The following is a 21,720-nucleotide window of genomic DNA, read 5'->3' as shown; positions in this document are numbered from 1 at the left end:
TGCATTGATCTGCTCTCTGTTATTACAGATTAGATCTGCTTTTTCTAGAATTTTATAGAAATATACTAAAAAAATAGGTCCTCTTTTGTGTCTTGCTACTTTCACTCAGTAAGTATGGAAGAGTCTGTGAGACTCTTCCGTATATATCTGTAAATTTTCACTTACATTACTGAGTAGTATTCTATTATATAGATAAATCACAATTTGTGTATCTTTTCACATGTGGATGGACATTTGGGTTGTTTCCAAATTTAAGCCAATATTGAAAATGCTATGTACTTTCTTGTACTAATCTTTGTGTCCACAAAGTATGTACAAATGTATGTAAAACAGATGTATGACATCTATTTTAATTTAGGAAAAACCTGGAAGTAGAATGGCTGGGCCATATGCTAAGTTTACGATTAACTTAAGAAGAAGCTATTTTGGAGTTCCAGTTACTCCACATCCTCACCAAAACTTGGCATTAATGGTCTTTTTAATTTTAGCCATTGTAGTAGGTGTATAGTGGTGTTAGTTGGCATATCCCTGATGAGCCTTTGGAGCTGGTCATCTTTTATGTCCTTATTTGCCATGTATCTTCTCTGATAAAGTATATCTTCAAATCTTTTGCCCAAGTTTAATTGGATTGTTTATTTATTATTGAGTTGTAAGAGTTTTTATATATTCTGAACAAAAGTCCTTTGTAGGATGCTAGTATTGTGAATATTTTCTTCCATCCTGTAATTTATCTTTTCATTTTATTAACAGTTTTTTAGGTAGCAGAAGTTTTAGTTTTGATGAAAGCCAGTTCTTGGATTTTTTAATTTTATGGCTTATGCTTTTTATGTGCTATCAAAGAAGTTTTTGTCGAACCCTTTTTTCTTCTAGAAATTTTATGGTTTTAGCTTTTACAATTAGGTTTATTGTCTGATACAAGTAATTTTTTGTGTATGGTGTGAGGTATGAGTTGAAATTAATTTTTTAATATGAATATTCAGTTGTTCCAGCAGCAACTGTTGGAAAGACTATCCTTCCTCCATTGAATTCCCTTGATCATATGTATGTGTTTATCTATGAAAAGACTCTGGGGCTTCCCTGGTGGCGCAGTGGTTCAGAGTCCGCCTGCCGATGCAGGGGACGCGGGTTCGTGCCCCGGTGCGGGAGGATCCCACATGCCGCGGAGCGGCTGGGCCCGTAAGCCGTGGCCGCTGAGCCTGCACGTCCGGAGCCTGTGCTCCGCAGCCGGAGAGGCCACAGCGGTGAGAGGCCCGCGTACCGCAAAAAAAAACAAAAAACAAAAAAAAGACTCTGTTCTCGTCCACTGATCTCTGTGTATACACTTCAGCGAGTACTACACTGTCTTAATTACTGTGGCTTTACAGTAAGTCTTGAAGCCAGGACTATTAGTCCTCCAACTTTGTTCTTTATTTATTTATTTTTTTTTGATGTGGACCATTTTTAAAGTCTTTATTGCATTTGTTACAATATTGGTTCTGTTTTATGTTTTGGTTTTTTGGCTGCGAGGCATGTGGGATCTTAGCTCCCCTACCAGGGATTGAACCCATACCCCCTGCACTGGAAGGCGAAGTCTCAACCACTGGACCACCAGGGAAATCTCTGTTCTTCTTCTCAAAATTGTTTTGGCTACTCTAGATGTTTTGAATTTCTGTGTAAGTTTTAAAACTGACTTGTCAATTTCTACAAAAACACCTGGTGAGATTTTGATTGAGATTACATTGAATCTATAGATCAATATGGGATGGAATGGCAATTTAACAATATTGAGTCTCCCAATTTATGAACACAACATCTCTGTTTATTCAGGTCTTCTTTAATTTCTCTCAGCAGTGTTTTATAGTTTAAAGTGTAAAGATCTTGTATATAATTTCTTCATGTTTTTGGATGCTATCGTAATTAGTATTTTTAATTACAACTTTTAGTTGTTCATTGGGGTTATATAAAAATAAAATTTTAAAATATTGACCATGTATCCTGCAACCCTGGTAAACTCATTTCTTAGTTGTAGTAACTTTTTATTGTAGATTACTTAGGATTTTCTACGAAGATGACTATGGCAACTTCAGTTAAAAACAAATGTTATATATTCTTATCCAATGTGTATGCCTTTTATTTTGTTTTCTTCCCTATTTTACTAGCTAGGACAGTACAATATTAAACAGAAGTGGCAAGGGAAGATATCCTTGCTTTGTTTCCAATCTTAGGTGGATAGCATTTAATCTTTCACTGTATGTATGATGTTACCGAGGTTGAGGAAGTCCCCTTCCATTCCTAGTCTGCTGATATATATTAGCATAAGTGGATGTTCAATTTTATCAAGTGCTTTTCTGCACGTATTGAAATGATTATATGTTTTTTCTGGTCATGTAGTGAATTATGTTGATCAGTTTTCAGATGTTTCAGCAACCTTGCATTTGTGGGATAAATCTCTCTTGTTCATGATGTATTACCTTTTCAATATGTTGCTGGATTTGCTAATATTTTTTAAGGATTTTTGTATCTGTTTATGGGAGATACTGGTTTGCAATTTTCTTTTTCTTTTCCTGTAATGTTTTGTCATTTTTGGTATCAGTGTAATGCTGGTATCATTAAATGAATTAGGAAATATTCCCTCCTCTTATATTTTGAGTTGTGTAGAGGTGATACTATTTCTTCTCTTATTGTTTGAGAGAATTCACCAGTGAAGGCATCTGGTTTTGTGTGTGTGTGTATGTGTAAAGGTTTTTAAACTGCAAATTCAAATTTAAATATAGGATCATTCACGTTGTCTGTTCATTTCTTCTTGAATGAGCTTTGATAATTTGTATCTTTCAAAGGAATCTATTTCATTTAAGCTACATTTATTTCTGTAAAGTTAGCATATTATTCACTTATTTTTTAATGTCTGTAGTGCTATAATGATTATTCTTGATATTGATAAATGTATCTTCTCTTTTTTTCCTCAATTTGGCAGAAGTTGGTCAATTTTTTTTTTTTTTTTTTGCGTTACCCGGGCCTCTCACTGTTGTGGCCTCTCCCGTTGCGGAGCACAGGCTCCGGACGTGCAGGCTCAGCGGCCATGGCTCACGGGCCCAGCCGCTCCGCGGCATGTGGGATCTTCCCAGACCGGGGCACGAACCCGTGACCCCTACATCGGCAGGCGGACTCTCAACCACTGCGCCACCAGGGAAACCCCAGAAGTTGGTCAATTTTACACATTGTTTCAAAGAACCAGCTTTTGTGTTCATTGACTTTCTCTATTATTTATTTTCATATTTTCATTATCTCCTATTTTATTTTAGGTCTAATTTGCTCTTCTTTCTCTAGGTTCTTAATGTAGAAGCTTGGATTGTTGATTTCAGACCCTTTTTCTTTTGTAATTGAATATTTAATACTGGTAATTTCCCTCTAAGTAATACTATAACCACAGCTACATCTCACAAATTTTGATGTTATATTTTTATTCATTTCAAAATATTTTCTAATTCGTGTTTTCTTCTTTGACCCGTAGGTTATTTAGAACAGTGTTGATTAATTTCTAAATATTTAAAGATTTTCCAGATATATTTCTTTTTTTCCCACTTCCTAGTTATTTTACTACATTTTGCTATTATCTATACCTTTGAGGTTATTTACACTTATTTTATCTGTATGGTAGAAATATTACATAACAGTGTGCAGTGGTGCATCACTTGTTCCATGACATCACTTTAGTGCTTGAAGTCAGCCATGGTGGGAGTATTTACATCACTTAGATTTACCAGCACACTGAGGATATAAGGGGAATATTTTCTCCCTTGAAAATCTTGGTGTATAAATCCTTAGACACTGAAAGTCATCCAGATATCTTTCTGTTTTGATATCTAATTTAGTTCTATTGTGGTCTGGGAACCTATTCTGTATACTTTCAAAGCATTTAAATTTATTGAGGCTTGTTTTATCTCCCAGAATATGCTCCATCTTGGTTGGTGTTATATGTGCACTTAAAAAGAATGTGTATTCTGCTGTTGTTGGGTGAAGCGTTGTATAGATGTCAATTAGGTCAAATTTACTGATGTTTTTCAAGTGTTTTCTATATTTACAGATTTTGTTTATAGGTTTTTTTCAACTAATCAGAGAGAAATGCTGAAATCTCCAATGATAATTGTAGATTTGACTTTCCTTTTAGTTTGATAGTTTTTGCTTTATTGTTTTAGAGCTCTGTTATTAAGACTGTTTTTTCTTCATGAATTTTCAATGCTTTGTTATAAAATTATAGAATTCTAGGCTAATTCATTTTTATCTCTCAGCATTTTTTAAAGCTCTACTGTTGTCTCTAGCTTGCATAACTTCAGAAGCAAAGTTTGCAATTTATTATCTTTGTTTCCCTGTTTTTATTTTATATACTTCACAGATTCCAAATAATTTCACATATGTTTTCTCATTTAGCTTTATGACTATTTGTACTGAGAAGTTTTTGTAGTTCACTCAAATCAGTAAACATTTGTGGAAGGAAAAAGATTTTACAGATAGCTACTTTTTAAAGATTAAAAAAAACCGCAAACTCCTTAAAAGCACTAATACTTATTGTCACTTAATTACACAGAAATTGTTAGTTTCAAATGAGATCAGCCATATTTAAAAGATAAGATAAAACTAGAACAGAGTCCACCCCCCTTTGTTTTGTGCTCTTGCTTCTCTAAGCTTAGAAGTGGATTTTCTTTCATTTTAAAAGGGTAGGCAAATGTGTTTATGTTGTTCTAAGATATTTTATAGTAGATCTTAGTTGTGAAAGTGGATCAATAACAAGATTAATCCTGATAATTTCTTACTAATAATTACTAATAATAGAAGAGAATAATCTCAGTGCCAATTTAAAATAAATTGGTATGTGGTATCTGTGAAGAAGCTATCAATTTAGAGCACCCATTAATAAAAACAGTCCTAAAAATGTTTATATAGTCACATTATATTTGTCATGGATATTTGTACTTTTTGACCCCCAAGTACATGGGGCTGAAGACCAGGTGCAACTTAGAACTAATTAAGCTGGTCAATAAGAATTGTGTTACATCAAAATTATCTCTAAATATATACAACCGAGGCCTAAATGACAGATGGGAAAAATTAAATTAGCTATTGTGATTTACCTAAAAGTTCTCAGTTTTTTTCATTTTTAGTCTGAACAGTTTGATTATAAATTAGTTAATATGTGCTGAATGGTAAGCCTAAGCTAGATGGAGTTGGTAGGTGGTATTTAAAGATTTAACCACAGTGCCATATTACTCTTGGTCCCCCCAAATCCCATATTTCTAGCACTTTATGCAAGAAGTGATCACTGGTTTTTTCCTTTGTAGAAAATTTAAATCTGTTTTTGTTATTCTACTTTTTTAAAATTTTATTTTATTTATTTATTTTTTTGTGGTACACGGGCCTCTCACTGTTGTGGCCTCTCCTGTTGTGGAGCACAGGCTCCGGACGCGCAGGCTCAGCGGCCATAGGCCACGGGCCCAGCCGCTCCACGGCATGTGGGATCTTCCCGGACCGGGGCATGAACCCGTGTCCCCTGCATCGGCAGGCGGACTCTCAACCACTGCGCCACCAGGGAAGCTGTCTACTTTTTATTTATCTATTTGGCTGCACCAGGTCTTAGCTGCCGCTTGTGGGATCTTCATTGCGGCATGCAGGATCTTTAGTTGTGGCATCTGGGATCTTTAGTTGTGGCATGTGGGATCGTTAGTTGTGGCACACGGGGTCCCTAGTTGTGGCATGCGGGATCTTTAGTTTCAGCATGTGGGATCTAGTTCCCTGACCACGGATTGAACCTGGCCCCCCTGCATTGGGAGCATGGAGTCATAGCCACTGGACCACCAGGGAAGTCCTACTTCTTATTTTTAAAAGATTCACTTGATTTTATATTTTTCTGTGACAGGTATCTTCACACAAGGACAGCTGGGCCTGGTAGACATCATCTTCCAGTACATTCACTGTGATGAGATCTATGAGGCAATAAACATCCTGAATAGTATGAACTGGGACACTCTGGGCTACCAGTGCTTTATCAGCATGACTGCCATCGTAAACCATCTTCTTAGACAAAAGCTCACTCCAGAGAGAGAAGGTCAGACTTAAAACATATTTCATAAATGGGTTTTGTATATACATGAAGTACATTTTATTGTCAGTAGTTTTTTGAGGATGTTTTGAAGTCATGTTACTGGAGATTAGAAGACAAAAATGTTAATGCCCTATTAAACTGACAAAATGAGGTATCAAATAATTACTTCCATACGGTACTTACTTATAGTACTGGTCAACGTAATAACTTTTCTGTATATACCTATGTTGGAACTCACAATGAAGTCACTGTATATTTCAGACTAAGTTCATGTGTAGAATATGCTCAGATTTCAAACTTTGATGAGAAATTTCATGTACTCTGTAGGGTTTGGAAGACAAAGGGCCCTAAACAAAGTCCTTATTTCTCCTTTACTTTAGATATCAGTATTTTTCTTTCACATCCCAAGTTCTTTGTCCAGACAGTAGACCTTACCACTTATTGTGTGTGTGTGTGTGTGTGTGTGAGAATTGCAGCCCAGGCTGTTCCTTCTTGTTTTCATTCTAACTTAGAGTTCTGATACCCCTCTCTCTTCTGCATGCTTGGATTTCCCAACCTTCTCCTAATAAGTTATTTTGCCCATAGGATCTCAGATGTTTATTGTCAAAGAGAGACAAGGCACTGTTAACAAAAAAGAAAAAACATATGTGCCACATACAGTAATGAAATCAATTTTTATATTTGCCAGTTATCCAGTGTATGTTATTTTTATTATGAGTAATTTATTTACTTAATGTAAAATGCATCTAAACATTCTTGCATTCATATCTTTATTTCAAATGTTTGTAATAAGCATGGATATTAACAGTGGGAAATAATGGCCAATGAGAAACTTTCTGTATGTGATTTACAAGGTAAGGAAAACAAGGAATATGTCAAAAGGCCTTTACTGGAGAGCTTTGCTTCCCCACTATTTTCTTTCCATGTTTATAGATTTTCTTATTCCATTTTATTACATTTCCAAAGTAAACAAATTGTTTAGATAGTATTCTGTACATAACCTTCATTTTACTAATTTTAGAGAAGAATAATCAGCAAGAACATGTTCTTTCAAGAAGTCTGCATCATGAGACTTGGCCCCAACTCATAGGAGGCCCACAATAAATATTTATTTAATGTTAATTGAATGTGCTTTTTGGAGGTAGTCCAACACATCTACGGAGATTCCAGTACTTCTGCAATGAGAAAATGCATAGCACAGTGCTTGGCCCACAGTAGGTACTCAATGAATATTAGTTAAAAATAAAAAGAAGACTGTAACTTCAAAATTTTAGGGTTCTAGGATTACTGTAGTATTTCTACCTGCAGAGTTATCTCAAGTAATTATTTATTAGTATTGGTACACTCTTCAGGTTGGGTAGATAGCAGGGGAAAAAAAAAGTAGCAGGGTCCCTAAAGAAAGCCTGGTACACATAAGCCATGCAAGATACTCTAAATTTACAGTTGAAGAAATATGAAGAAGATAAAATATTGACTCTTAGGGGACTGAGAAATTGCTAGCACCTTAGTGAATTTGTGTTGTAAGATCCCTGTGTAGTAAGAAAGATTATTAGGGAATTCACAAATGGGTATTATCAGATTCCCGCCTTAATGAAGGATATTATCAAGGAACCATATTGGGTGGATAGGGAAATAAAAAACTTGTATGATATACTAGGCTATTAAAATAAAATGCTTGCATGATGCTGGGTTATCAGAATATGTACATTTTAAGTAGGTATATGCATTTTCCCCCAAGTAACTGCAAAACACATTTCTAAAACATTTACAATTCTTCTCTATTGAGATTTATTCTATCTGAATCTAACAAATTTGACATGGTAATTTGTTTTCCTCTTATTAGTGGAACCCAGTGAGCTCTTTTATTTGTAGCTGTGCTGTGGTTGTCTTTGAGATCTTCATTTCTGCCTTAAACATCAAGCTGGGCTATCTAATGAATCTATAACTGTGCTGAGACCTATGAGTATTCCATGTAGGCTCAAACATTTCAGATGTACGGAACATGCTGTCAAGAAAACAAGCAATGGCAAGAGAATCTGGCTTGCTTTCACAATGGCATTGCTGTATTCAATTTTAATCTAAATTGACTGCTGCTTTGAAAGAAAATACCACTAAAGTTCATCTTACTTTACTGTCTAGATTTGAGATTAAAAAAAGAAATAGCTAACAGCTTAGCCAAGTCCATAGCAATTACTCTGATGAGGTATGCAATACTTTCAAACCCAGATATGCTTAAAATTAAAGAGTTTTGCTAAATAAGGAATTGTTCATTCAACCTAGTGCTAGTAGCATAAAAATCAGTGGAGTCTTACTGTGAACTGTATTCTCATACAACTCTCACCATTATGGTAATTATATATTTTCCAGGTATTTCTGGGAGGAAACACAACCCCATTGGCATGTCTTGGTAAAAGTGTAAATTAGGCAAAATGTGCTTTTTTCTCCCAATCACTAGCCCTTTGGCTTATCAAAACCTGCTCTCCAATCCTTCCTTCCTAGGAGGGTATCAGTTGACCAAAGCAGATTAACATACCTCCCAGGGGTGTTAACTTTCACACTTGGACAAAACCAACAATCTTGTTGTTTAGGACAGGATTTAAGGAAGGTATAGGGAATTTCAGTCTTTCTCTAAAGTTGTAATAGAGAGATATTATTACTCCAATCAGGATATTTTTATTTGTATTATTTTTTTAAACATTTCTAATACTGATTTCAATGCCTAATGCAGAAAGGCTAGTTTGTTCCTTCCAGCTAAAGAGTAAATGTTGAGCACACTGTGAGTTGATTTTACTGGAAATACTAGTTCAAACTGTGTTACTCTGATGAGTCACTGTTTTAATTACCCATTTGTGGTGAGAGGCTGATTCATTATGGATTTCTTCAGTTTTGACAGCTTTTTGTTGCTCAGAGTCATTGTCAGCTTTGCTTCAAGTGAAAGTTTATACACAGGTTTGTTTTTGTATCAGCTGTCATATTTTAATTTCATCTTTCCTGCAACAAGCTCACATTTCATCCAAGTTTGCAAAACCTGACTGACTGCAAACATGAGTATTCTGTTGTAATTGAAGGAGTTTCACTTGTTTTAGTGCTGCTATGTTTGAATTCCACAGCACAGCTTGAGGCAAGCCTTGGAACCTTCTATGCTCCAACAAGACCACTCCTGGATACAACTATATTGGAATACAGAGACCAAATCAGCAAATACGCAAGGAGATTCTTCCACCACTTACTCAGGTGAATGATATCTTTGGATTAATTAGTGTCAGACTAATTACCTATTCAAGGAGCCATCTTCTTTAATTAGAATATTCCATAATATGGCTATATCTTTTTTAATAGTCTGTCCCCTAAGAGAAAAACAAATTGGCTCTTGATATTCTTTATTTAATTCATTCTTGTTTTCCTATTAAGGACTATATTGGAATATTGTTGAGGGCTTTTACATCATTACTACACTTTAATATAATTGCCCCTTTAATACAAAAGCAAAAACTACCAGCTATGTAAAGTGAATTTAAAAATATTAATTGTACTCTTAACAATAGAGAAATGTTTATTTTAATTGCAGCTAAAATGAATGTGCTATAAAGTTCTAAGACAGTCACAGGTCTGCTTTACTTTCCGAATTACTGTAGAGAGATTTGCTCATTGTCTTCCTATACAAGGTGGCAAGTTGCTAGCTTCACTGTGCCTCATTTTCTCTGCTTTAATTTCCTTTAATTCTTTTAATCTTATGGATTATATGAAAAATTAGATAATGTCAAGAAGTTACTCTGAGACAGATACTGCAGAAGTTGAAGGACAAGTACATACAGCATTTCTTTATATATAAAGTTCAAAAAATGGATGGAAGATGAATGGATGGATAGAGATGGATGGATGGATGGATAGATAGATAGATAACTAGCTAGTTAGTTACTTTAGGGATACATCTGACTATGTCAATGCTAGAAGTAAAAGCAAAGAAGTGAGTATAACAAAATTTAGGGTATTGTGGAAAGGGTTAAGAGAAATATGAGAGGAACAAGCCCATGGAGCCACCAAGGTATTAGTAATGTTCCATTTCTTAAGTGGGGTATATATCAGGGTCCAATAAAAATTATTATTCTTTTAGCTGAAAGTATACTTTTTGTGTACTTTTATATATATTTTATAATAGAAAGTAATAGAATTTTCAGTTTCATGTACCATAAATTACATTGAGTTGAATTTAGAGTTTTAATTTTACTTACAGTATAACCTAGCTGTTGTAGTTCTTTTTAACTCAAGCAATTTCATGTATAGTCTCCCCTTTTTTTCCTCAGAACAACCCTGCTAAGGAGGTATTATCAATTGACAAAAGAGTAAACTATTTATAAAGTGGCACTGTGATCTCTACCCAACAGTGAAACCTTTGGAAAACAGTCTTTATAGAAGCTGAGAGATGTTAATATATTGCATGAGTTATGACCTATAGTTGAATATTGCCTTTTTATCTGAACGATTTTAGTATATTCTAAGAGATTCTTCACCCTAAATGAGGCAGTGTTCTATGTATAATCATATACATAGACATGACAGAAATACTGGGACTGACATAGTACTGATGTAACCACACAGACTCTAACTTTTCTGTTTGGTTACATCTGCAATTGAATGTTGTCTCTTAGGGTATACTAGGTTTTTCATATTTCCTTTTTTGCATGCTTTCTACTATTTCAATTATAATGAATGTTTAGTAGTTCTTTTGAGAGTAGGCTATACACGGCATTATGAAAAAAGGAACGTTAAGTGTAGAAGAAATTGAATGAGATAGCTTAAGTTGGAACCATCCTTTTGTTTAATCTGCTGCCAAGAAGTTCTGCTTAAGGGAAGAGAAAAAGGGCAAATACTTTTCTGTATTTGTGAAGTACTAGAATTGCATTACCCTCTGTACTTGGCTAGCCAGTATTTTAATACTCTAAAAAAAAGTTATTAGATAATGGAATAAGTCCTAAACAGTAAAGATCATCATAAAGAATTTTAAATTAAAGATGAAGGAAAGAGGCACCATGCAGAGTAGGGATATACCTAAGATCACCCACTGGTTAAACTGAGGACTCAGATTGCTTGAGTCCAGATTAGAAAAAGAATAAAATATTGATTTTAATATCAAAAAGTATATGGCGGGGCTTCCCTGGTGGGGCTACTCTTCATTGCGGTGCACAGGCTTCTCATTGCGGTATCTTGTTGCGGAGCAGGGGCTCTAGGCGCACAGGCTTCAACAGTTGTGGCTCACGGGCTTCAGTAGTTGTGGCTCACGGGCTCTAAAGCACAGGCTCAGTGGTTGTGGCATGTGGGCTCGTAGCTGTGGCTTGCGGGCTCTAGAACGCAGGCTCAGTAGTTGTGGCACACTGGCTTTGTTGCTCCGCGGCATGTGGGATCTTCCCAGACCAGGGCTTGAACCCCTGTCTCGTGCATTGGCAGGCGGATTCTTAACCACTGTGCCACCAGGGAAGCACCTATTGCTGATATTTTAAAGGATACAAATAAAACAGCCAGATGAAGAGATGCATAAGGCAAGTTATATGGGAAAGGACCTGTGCCTCTGTGCCCTCTCCAAGTGCAGCACCTTCCCAGCCCCTCCACATATTCACCAATCCAGAAGCTCTCTGAATCTTCTCCTTTTGAGTATTTATGGAGGCTCCATTATATAGGCATGATTGATTAAATTACTGGCCATTGGTAATTAATTCAACCTCCGGCTCCCCTTTCCTCCCTCCTCCCAAGAAGTCCAGGAGTGAGACTGAAGTTCTAACCCTCTAATCATGTGGTTGGTTCCCCTGACAACCAGCCCCCATCTGTAGAGGCTTTCAGAAAGTCACCTCATTAACCTAAACTCAGGTATGGTTGAAATGGGATTGTTATGAATTACAAAAGACTTTCCTTTCACCTTTTTGGCTCCTTGTCACTTAGGAAGTTCCAGGGAGCTCCTTTGTCACAAACAGTACAAAGATCTAATATATATATTTCTTATTATAAATCACAATATCATAGAAGGAAGATGCAGATTTGCCTAAACTAAGTTCAGAAGGTGATTGTTCACCTCTCTGCTTCCATAAAATTGAACAGTCCTCCAGAACTACTGAATAGGGAAGTATTAATGGAATATTACTCAGCCATAAAAAGAAATGGAGTTATTTGTAGAGAGGTGGATGGATCTAGAGTCTGTCATACAGAGTGAAGTAAGTCAGAAAGAGAAAAACAAATACCATATGCTAACACATATATATGGAATCTAAAAAAAAAATGGTTCTGAAGAACCTAGGGGCAGGACAGGAATAAAGGCGCAGACGTAGAGAATGGACTTGAGGACACAGGGAGGGGGAAGGGTAAGCTGGGACAAAGTGAGAGAGTGGCATTGACATATATACACTACCAAATGTAAAATAGCTAGTGGGAAGCAGCCGCATAGCACAGAGAGATCAGCTCGGTGCTTTGTGTCCACCTAGAGGGGTGGGATAGGGAGAGTGGGAGGGAGACGCAAGAGGGAGGGGATATGGGGATATATGTATAGCTGATTCACTTTGTTATACAGCAGAAACTAACACAACATTGTAAAGCAATTATACTCCAATAAAGATGTTAAAAAAATAGGGAAGTATTAACAAGTAAGAGCTTTTCATTATAAGTAAATAGAAACTATAAGAGGAACTCCTAAATATTGATGAAATAAAAGGGCAAACATTTCAGTGAATGTGCCACATATGAAGCTTATTTTACTAACATGGAAATATGTTATAAAGGATTAATAGTTAATTTTACTTATTTCCCCTCTTAACTATAAGACTGTTGTTTTCTGAATCAAATATTATGTGATTATGGCACAGAAAATCATATTTTTAAAATGCTTATAAAATAGTATGCAAAATCTTGGGACAGGGAGCTTTATTGCCTAGAAATAAAAATATCATGTTTATAAAATACTTGTGGGGAAATGTACTGATGTCTGCATTTTCCTTGGCACTGCAACAAAAAAATAAGATGAACTGATGGATAGAAAGGGAGATGAATAGATATGTGATAAAACAATGTTGTAAAATGATGATAGAATCTAGGTGGTAAAAAATATATATATATATTATTTTAACTTTCCTGGATGTTTGAAAATTTGTATAATATATTGGAGGATAATAGGTATTATGTTGGAGTCAATATTTACACTTAGAATTCAGAAAAAAAGGTAGTCTTTTAGGAATGGCTCTTAGCTTATGAAAAATATATGTGTTAGGCAAAAAGAAATTGTTAACCACTTTGACTTTTAAATGGCTTTTTAAATTTTACTTTTTACTAATGGAGCATACACAGTAAATAAAACAATTATATGAAACCAATTCAAAAAACAAAAATACTAAAACTGCTACCTACGAATATTTAGAGAATAAGACAGAATGATATACAGAGAAAAACTTCCTGGTCAGATCATCTATTTAATGGATAATATATTTAAAATATTTGTTTAAAGCATGGTAGAGCTGGCAGGAAACTAAGGGAAACACTCAGAAGTTGAAATGACAAGGATGCTTGATTCCACAAGAATAAGCAAAGTCAAAGTTTGCCTTGAGGGCATCTGCTGGCACCTGGCAGTGAGGTGCTTGATTTATAAAGGCTGTGTACTCAGAGGGTTGGAGACAAAGCCTAGGGCTCAAGCAGAGTGGGAGACTGGATCAGAGATCCCCACATTAATCTAGGACCCTTGAAGGGCAACATCTTCCTTGAGAGAACTAAAAGGAAGGAAGGTATGAGATGCAAGAAGGAATGGTGGACAAAAATAATGTTGAACTTGTGGGAACTTAAACAAAAATGGATCATGTAAAACATAACCACTAATGTCTAATGCAGGTGGTTAAATTAAGATAGAATCCTGGACAATGACAACACATAAATCAGAAGAGAAGTGAAGAAGTTAAAGCATTCTAAGGTCCTTGACTTTTCAAGAGGAAGGTAGAGATACTTATTAATACCAGATTTTATTCAGTAAAAGATACACGGTAGAATTTCTAGGGTAATCACTGAAAGAATAGAAATAGAGTGTGTACTTGTTAAACAAATAGAGTGAAAATGTTGGATAAGGAAAAAAAAAATTCAACCCCAAAGAAGGCAAGAATTGGGGGAGGGTGCAGCATGCAGGGGGAAGAAACATAAAAAAAGATGAAAAACAGAAAACACAATGAGGTAGTAGAAATGAATTTTAAAAATCAATAATCATTGTCAGTTTAAGTAGGTTAAAATTTTCATTTGCAGAGATTGTTGAAACAGAGTTTTTTCTACGTTTTTACAAGAGACACCTAACACATAGAAAGTTTAAAAGCTAGAGAATGGAAAAAAATTATACTAAGTCAATACCAAAAGAGACCTAATAATGTTATATAAATAATCTTTAAAGCAAAATCAGTAGTACAGATTACTAGAGATCAATATCAACAGAAGAATCAATTTACCAGTAAAATATAACAATTCTAAATGTGTATAATATAGCTTGAGTACACATAAAATAAAAATTGACAAATCCACTTTCATAGTTAGAAATTTTAATTCCCTTTGTGTGGTAATTGATAGATTAAGTGAACAAAGTATAATTGAGGAAATAGAGAATATAAACAGGCACTATTGTTAGAGCTAGAATATAGAAATGAACAAAACAGACACACACAAAAATCCATGGCATCTATATACAATGGAATATTACTCAGCCATAAAAAGAAACGAAATTGAGCTATTTGTAATGAGGTGGATAGACCTAGAGTCTGTCATACAGAGTGAAGTAAGTCAGAAAGAGAGAGACAAATACCATATGCTAACACATATATATGGAATTTAAGAAAAAAAAATGTCATGAAAAACCTAGGGGTGAAACAGGAATAAAGACACAGACTTACTAGAGAATGGACTTGAGGATATGGGGAGGGGGAAGGGTAAACTGTGACAAAGCGAGAGAAAGGCATGGACATATATACACTACCAAACGCAAGGTAGATAGCTAGTGGGAAGCAGCCGCATAGCACAGGGAGATCAGCTCCATGCTTTGTGACCGCCTGGAGGGGTGGGATAGGGAGGGTGGGAGGGAGGGAGACGCAAGCGGGAAGAGATATGGGAACATATGTATACATATAACTGATTCATTTTGTTGTGAAGCTGAAACTAACATACCATTGTAAAGCAATTATACTCCAATAAAGATGTTAAAATGAAAAAAAAATCCATGGCATCATAAAGTTTACAGTTAGTGAAGGAAACATTATGTAAATAAGTAGGTAGAATATATAGAATGTTAAGTAATGATGCATACCTTGAAGAAGAGCAAAGCAAGGACAGGAACTAGGGAGCATTGGGTGGTGAGGCCTCCCTAAGAAGGTGAAATATGAGTTAAATCCCAGCACTTTGGCTGGAGCAGTGAATGAGAGGCAGAATAATAAGAGCTTGGGTCAGAGGTCTAGCAGGTGGCTCGGTTATATAGGACTTTTGTTGGCTGTTGTAAGGAACTGGGATTTTTCTCTTGAATAATAGGGCAAGTCAGTAGATGATTTGGATCAACTAGTGAATGAATCACTCAGATGCTATGTTGAGAATAGACCTTTGAAGGCCAAGAGCAAGGAGACCATTTGGGAGGCTGTTGCAATAATTGAGTGAGAAATGGTGACCATTTAGAGCAGATTGGTAGTAAGAGGGATGAGGATAGAGTGCTTGGATTTTGGACATATTGAAGGTTTGGCTAATAGCATTTGCTCACAGACTGGATGAAGCATATGATAGAAAGAGAAGGTAAGGATGACTTGAAGTGTTTGGATCTCAGCAACTGGAAAAATGGAGTTGCATTGACAAGACCAGTAAGACTGCAGAAAGAATAGGTAGTGGGAAAAGGTCAAGAGATTGGTTTTGAACATGTTGAGTTTCAATGAGAAATTCAGAGGTAAGTTCTGAGGCAGAGTTATAAGGGAAATATATAGCTTTAAATGTTTGTATTAGAAAAGAAGAAAGGCTCAAAATTAAAGAACCATGCAATTTAAAACATTATTTATAATAGCCAAGATATGGAAGCAAACTAAGTGTCCACTGACAGATGAATGGGTAAAAAAGATGTGGTCTATATTAATACAATGGACTATTACTCAGTCATAAAAACGAATGAAATCTTGCCATTTGAAACAACATGGATGGACCTAGAGGATATTATGGTAAGTGAAATAAGTCAGACAGAGAAAGACAAATACTGTATGATTTCACTTATATGTGGAACATAAAAACAAAACAAATGAACAAACAACAAAACAGAAACAGACTCATCGATTCAGAGAACAAACGTGGTGGCCAGAGGGGAGATGAGTGGGGGGGATGAGTAAAATAGGTGAGGGAAAGTAAGAGGTACAGACTTCCAGTTACAAAATAAATGAGTCACAGGGATGAAATACACAGCATGAGGAATATAGTCAATAATATTATAATAACTTCATATGGTGACAGATTGTAACCAAACTTATTACAGTGATCATTTTGTAATGTATAGAGATATCAAATCACTATAGCAATTATACTTCAATTTCTTAAAAAAAGCACCATGCAATTTAAGAAATTCAAAAAATATTAGCAAAATAAACCTACAAAAAGTAGAAGGAAGGAAATAATATATGCTCAGAAATTAATGTAACAAAAACTTATAAAAGAGGATTAATAAAGCTAAGCATTTGTTCTTTGACAAGATTGGTAAAACAGAAAATAATGAACAATATTAGGGATATACTAAAAGGGACCTAATGATAGGCATGTCAGAGATTTTAAAAAATTAAAATAAAGGGAACACTATGAACAACAAACTTGAAAAATTAGGTGAAATGGAGAATTTCTTAGAAAAATAAAAATAACCAAAACTGAATGAAAAAAAATAGAAGATCTGAATAGCTCTATAACCATTAATGAAATTAGTAATTAACATTTTTCCCACAAAGTAAGCCACAGTCCCAAGATGTTTTTAACAAATGAGGATCCATGACTATACTCACACAACTTTTTCTTCATTGTTTTTCTTTTAGCCGTTTTTTCTTTTTTTTTTTTTTTGCGGTAAGCGGGCCTCTCACTGTTGTGGCCTCTCCCGTTGCGGAGCACATGCTCCAGACGTGCAGGCTCAGTGGCCATGGCTCATGGGCCCAGCCGCTCCATGGCATGTGGGATCTTCCCAGACCGGGGCACGAACCCGTGTCCCCTGCATCGGCAGGCGGACTCTCAACCACTGAGCCACCAGGGAAGCCCAAGCTGTTTTTTCAAATGCATATTTATTTACATAGTTGTAATCATTGAGTACATGAAATTTTAAACAAAAAAATCCTGAGAGTTGATTCACTATGATGGCCTTCTAAGAGACTTTTACTTTCTTTGATATGGTCCTTAGATTTAAAGATTGTTTAACTCTAGAAAGTGACTCACGTATATATGAACAGACCTTTGTTTAGGAAAAGGATCAAAGATCAAAAAGGGAAAATAAACAGAAGGGAACAAGGACAAAACCTTAAGGCCTTTAACTGAAAGCAACTAGATAAATGTGCTTTTATAGATGAAGGAGCTTGTTTTCATGTGGGCCCAGTTAGGGCTGGTTGGGTATAGGGGCAGTTGAGATTCCCACCAGAGGGTGAGGGGCCTTCTACCATAATGATGATTTGAAAAAAACATTGTGATACTAATCAGTAAATTGGTAAACCAAACAAAATTTGTTGAGGATAGATGCAAATAACTTGAAGGCTGTTTCATGAACAAGTTTGACACACTTGGCTCTTCTTCCTCAAGGTTCCCCTTTTGTAGTTAATCAGGGGTATGAGCCAGGGATGTGGCGCAAAGCATCCAAACTGTGTTGCATTTGGCAGTATGGCTTTCCTTTTCAGCATCACTTCCCTATATATGACTATACCAGTGAAATAAGTCCTTAGGTTTTACTTGTATTGCTCACATTCTCTCTCAGATTTTTATGTCTAAAAATCAAAATGGGTAAAAACTGCATTGTTAAAAGGAAAATCATGATTATTTGAAAAGCCACCATAATAACCATTCTGTTTTATTGGAATTACTGTAATGACCTTAAGAACTCCCTTTTGTCCAGTGTGAGAGAAATAGACTAGATTCGTTATAGAGGTGGAGTTAAGAATAGGGATAGGCTTCTTATTAGGCATCATATTGAATGGATGAATCTTAAGACTTTTTTCACTCTAGTCATTACTGTTTTCATTTGTGATGTACAAAATTTGTTTTCTGCCTAAATTCTAGTTGAGTTTTCTATTCAGAACTGCTTGTCATTCTCATTTTCTCTTGCATGTAACTTCCCACTGTCTTCTCTGTTACTCTTATTCAATGAGTAATTTACTGGGCCGGGGTAAAAGGCCACATTTATAAGTGAATGAACTGTGTCTGCAGGCCTGACACTTCTGATCAAGACAGTTGTTGACCTCAAACCCCAGACTGGCCCCAAATGACGGCCTCCTCATGCTTCTCGTCAGGAAGTCTTACTCTCTTTAGTTTGGCAGATGAAAGGGATTAAAAGACACTAGGATTTATTCACATTCACTGCATTAAATAAATGGCACCTAGCTGCAATTGGTATGTACTAGAGACGAATATGGACATGTAACATGGACCATGTAACAAAGTTACAGCTACTTTTAAAAAAGCTGTGGCGTGAAGAGAGCCTTTACCAACGTGGCAAAAATCAAAGATGTCTGCTCAGATAGTGAAGGACATACATGGTATGCAACTTGTGGCTATTAAGAGAGTGATGATGATTCTTGGCTGTTGACACTCATGAAGACTTAAGTCTAGGAGAAATTCGGCTTTGTTAGAGACTCTAACCTGCTGAGGTCTGAAAAGAGAGATGCAGAGAAGATACAGTCAACAATTTATTAGGCAGATTGTTTACATCGGCAGGTCTCACAGCTCAAGGAAAGACCTCGATAGAGTATAAAAAATGAACCTCAATAAATAAGTTTCAGAATATGTCTACTTTTATGTGAAATGTTTCCTTTGTATTTGATAAAGTATAGACATAATGTTAATAATTCTTTTTTATTGTATATTTAAACTTAAAAAACTATGAACAGATGTTATAACCTTATTTCTAATTATAGTAAGTATTCGCCCCATCTGTCATCTTCTAGAGTAGACAGGATAAGTACCATTCACTTCCTATTTTTTTAATTCCCCCCACTTCCCTTTCCTTCCCCACTGATAACCATGTTCAAATAATAAAATATTCAGCTTGCTGTAGATTCTGATTCTTATTAACTATCTCATAACATTTTATAGAAAGAGGTGCTTGGGTTTTGTCAGTACCTGGAGAAGGAGCATCTATCTAAATTTTTTCCTTAGAAAGCTAGCATGTGGGCCTCAGCAGTGTTGAAATGGCTGGAAAAAAGACATTACTTTGGTGAAATGTTTAGTGAACACACTGATCACATGTGGTTGTTGCTCTGAGAGGATACGTATTTGTCTTTTAGTTCATAGGTTTTATAAATAAATGTTTAAACCTAAAGTCCCCCATGAATTCAACTCTTCCTTATCCACAGGACTGTACATTGTCATTAAAGTTTAGAACAGTAAGCTACATTTTTTCCAAAATAAACTTCCTGATTGTATAAGTAATACATGATTTTCTTTTACAATATAATATCATTGCCTTCTTTTCATGTCAGTAAACATAGATCCACATCATGCATTATAGAGATGTACCACTATCATTTATTCAGCCATCCTCCTATCTATGGACATGGAATATTTCCAAATTTTTGCTACTATGAGCAATGCTGTAATAAATGTCATATTCACATATATTCTCACACACACATACACACACACTTTTGTGCATTTATCTGATTATTTCCTGAGAATGAATTCCTGTAAGTGAAATTTCCAAGTCAGAGCTTGAAAATTTATAAGATTCTTGATATATTTTTGTCAAATGTTCCTGTCACCATTTTTTCAAATTAGTCATCATATCCACAGTTGAAATAATCAATATCTTAAAGCGTTGAAAATTAAATAGGTGAGATTTGGCACCTTGCTGCTTTAATTTTTGTTGTAGTAAATTCTTTCTTATTTAAAAATTTTAAATAATAAACTTTATTGTTTAGAGCAATTAAGTTCATGGCAAAATCGAGAGGAAAGTGTAGAGATTTCCCATATACCCTCTCTCTCCAACCTGCTTTAATAATATCTTTTTTTACTAATGGTTATTGCATACATTTCCTTATACACACACACACACACACGCATACACACACAGAGACTATTTGTATTTTGTGAAAGGTTACTGTTTAATGTGTGACGGTTAAAGCTAGGGGCTTTATAAATATGATCACATTTAATCCTCACATCATAGTATGTAAGCATATATTATTCTTATTTTATAGCTGAGGATATTCAGAGTGATTAAGTAACTTGTATAACAATTATATATAATATATGGCAGACCAGAATCCTAACTTGAGTCCATCTGACCTCAAAGTCCATGCCCTTCACCATTATACTAGAAACTGAATCACCTCAAGAGGTGAGGAGTTCCTGTTTTCTAGAGGTATTTGATAAAAGAGGAGATGTATACTGCTATGGAGGGACAGTGCAGTATAGAGGGAAGCAACTGAGAATTTTGAATATGGGCATTCTTACCATTCCTTAATTTCAGTTTCTTGATTTGTATCAATAAATAAGGATAATCATGGTACCTACCACACTGGGATGTTATTAGAATTAATATAATAGTCCCTATAATAGGAGCATGTGGTACAATCTGGCACATAATAAGGACCCATAAATGCTATTATTGATTATGGTGTTGTAGAGGTTTAATAAGATGAAGGTGGACTAAATGAACTTTTACAACAATATTTCCCAACTTTTCCTCATTACTGCCACCTCGAGGAGAAAAAATACATTTTAACTAAATAAATTTAATTTCTTCCTAAAAAGATAAGTTAAAGTCTAAGTAATAAGATTTCTTAGGTAGAGTTAAACTTTGGAGGCCCACAAACTGTTGTAATACCCAAGATTTTTAAAATCTTTTTAAAGAAGTAAATTTTTGCCCTTGAAGATGATATTGGTCTCATTGCGAATGCATGTTTTAGAAGGAAATGCCTCCATTTAAAATCAAACAAAATTCAAAATTGTCAAACTCATAGAAGAGTTATCCTAGGTTTGAGGGAGGAAATGGGACTAAATGAGGTTTCCTTGTAGTTTTGTTTTTTTGTAGTTGTTTAAAATTAATTTATTGCTGTATAGTTGATTTGCAGTTTATGTTAATTTCATGTGTACAGTGTTATGATTCAATATTTTTATAGATTATACTCCATTTTAAAGATATTATAAAATAATGGCTATATTTCCCCATACTGTATAATATATTCTTGTTGCTTATCTATTTTGTATATAGCAGTTTGTATCTCTTAATCCCATACACCTATTTTGCCCCTCCCACCTCCCCTTTCCCCACTGGTAACTACTAGTTTATTTTCTATATCTGTGAGTCTGTTTCTGTTTTGTTATATATATTCATTTCTTTTATTTTTTAGATTCTATATATAAGTGATAACATACAGTATTTGCCTTTCTCTGACTTCTTTCACTAAGCATACACTCTCTAGGTCCATCACATTGTT

General features: G+C 35.2%; 1 protein-coding gene across 5 annotated transcripts in view; it reads left to right on the top strand.

The window, feature by feature from the left end:
* Positions 1 to 21,720, top strand: part of WDPCP (WD repeat containing planar cell polarity effector) — a 518,809-nt gene that overhangs the window by 278,057 nt on the left and 219,032 nt on the right. For all 5 annotated transcript variants that reach the window (XM_032653051.1, XM_032653049.1, XM_032653048.1 and 2 more), the window contains 2 exons: positions 5,891 to 6,079; positions 9,187 to 9,310. In XM_032653051.1, the coding sequence (XP_032508942.1) occupies positions 5,891 to 6,079; positions 9,187 to 9,310 (313 nt within the window). The remainder of the gene's footprint in view (positions 1 to 5,890; positions 6,080 to 9,186; positions 9,311 to 21,720) is intronic.

Source organism: Phocoena sinus, chromosome 13 (genome assembly GCF_008692025.1).
Source record: "Phocoena sinus isolate mPhoSin1 chromosome 13, mPhoSin1.pri, whole genome shotgun sequence".
Lineage (NCBI taxonomy): Eukaryota > Metazoa > Chordata > Mammalia > Artiodactyla > Phocoenidae > Phocoena > Phocoena sinus.
This window is presented reverse-complemented; position numbering and strand designations above follow the sequence as displayed.